The 1,538-nt window shown below is 53.6% G+C and overlaps 1 protein-coding gene across 1 annotated transcript; it reads right to left on the bottom strand.

The window, feature by feature from the left end:
- Positions 1–541: 541 nt before the first annotated feature.
- On the bottom strand, positions 542–1,054 carry CPTP (ceramide-1-phosphate transfer protein; the record flags this gene model as incomplete). The annotated part of the gene is made up of 1 exon (XM_009871283.1): positions 542–1,054. A coding segment is annotated over one exon (513 nt), but the record flags the coding sequence as incomplete, so codon positions are not given.
- Positions 1,055–1,538: the final 484 nt, after the last annotated feature.

Raw genomic sequence — 1,538 nt, 5'->3', positions numbered from 1 at the left:
TACAGTAACGACCGATTCCTTCTTTAATTCTAGGGGACACACAATTAGCAGCAGTAATCAAATAAGTGTGTGATCACAAGGAGAAGAGCTTCTTTTCAGACACACATTATTCGGGATTACATCTTCAAGGTTAAAGCACAAAAGAGGACAAAACCCCCCAGATCTGTTCAAGGGAAGAGCTTGTAAACAAAAGTGGGCAAGTGAGCTCACTCCCAGCAGAGCTGGAGAGTTGAAGGTGAATCCAGGGAGAAAAAAGAAACCCCTTAAGTGTGCTAGTAGTGCCTTTTTTTTGGTACTGTAGAGCAGGGGCTCTACATGCACAGATAGATATACATACGTATAAAAAAAAGGTGCGCTTTTGTTTTTTCTATAAAGTGAGGCATCCTGAACAGCTTTGCCAACTTGTCAGCTCTGCACTGGAAACAGAGCGTGACCATGGACAGCGAACCAGGCGCTTGTGCATCCGTGAAAACACGACGGTTTTCACCTGGTTCCTCCTGCTCCCATCAGGACGTGGTGTGGCCCTTCGCCAGCCCCGCCGTCAAGGAAGGTCGAGGAGCTGATGCTGGGCAAAGAGCTCCTGGGTGATGCCGTAGACCTCGCAGATGTAGGGCAAGGCCTCGCCCAGCACAGCGATGGCCTCCTCGGGCGTCCCCACGTTCATGATCTCCAGGAAGGCGTTGCGGGATGGCAGCGCGCAGAAAGCCACCGTGGCGGCTTTGCGAATCACCCAGGGGTGGTAGGCGGCCAGGGAAGCGTTGTAGGAGTCTGTGCAGATGACAGAGGTTCTGGAGTCCTCCCGGCCAGTCCTCAGCCCCTCCAGGAAGAGCTGCAGCCACCGCAGCGCGACAGTGCGGCAGCCGGAGTCGGGATGCTCCGACCGCTTGTGGATGTCCACCAGCCCGTTGGTCAGCTCGTACTCCACCATGGATTGCAGCGACGTGTAGTTCTCCCGCTGCTCGCCGCAGCAGTAGTTCTCCATGATCTGTATTTTGGCCACTGCGTCCTTGGAGATGAAGGAGAAGACGGTGCCGAGGCTCTGCAGGAACCTGCACTAGGGGAAGAGACAGGCTGAGGGAGCTGGGATGGTTCAGCTTGGAGAAGAGAAGACTCCAGGGGACCTTATACTGCCTTCAGTGACCAAAGGGAACCTACAGGAAGGCTGGAGGGGGATCTTTTACAAGAGTGTCCAGCGACAGGACAAGGGGAAATGGATTTAAACTGAACGAGAACAGGTTTAGATTGGAACTTAGGAAGAAATTCTTCAGTATGAGGGTGGCGAGACTGGAATAGGTGGCCCAGAGATGGATGCCTCCTCCCCGGAGATCACAGAATCACAGAATCATTCAGGCTGGAAAAGACCCTTGGGGCCTGTTAGCTCAGTGGTTTGAGCAGCGGTGCTGACAACAAGGTCCAACACTGAGGTTGCAGGTTCGATTCCCACTTGGTCCCCATGTGTTGCCTGGTCTAGTCGAGAGGTGGTGTCCCTGTCCAAAACAGGGAGGTTGGACTAGATGATCTCTAAGGTCCCTTCCAGC

The sequence above is a fragment of the Apaloderma vittatum genome, unplaced genomic scaffold (genome assembly GCF_000703405.1).
Source record: "Apaloderma vittatum isolate BGI_N311 unplaced genomic scaffold, ASM70340v1 scaffold8396, whole genome shotgun sequence".
NCBI lineage: Eukaryota > Metazoa > Chordata > Aves > Trogoniformes > Trogonidae > Apaloderma > Apaloderma vittatum.
Note: the sequence above shows the minus strand (reverse complement) of the source record. Positions and strands in the feature narration are given on the sequence as shown.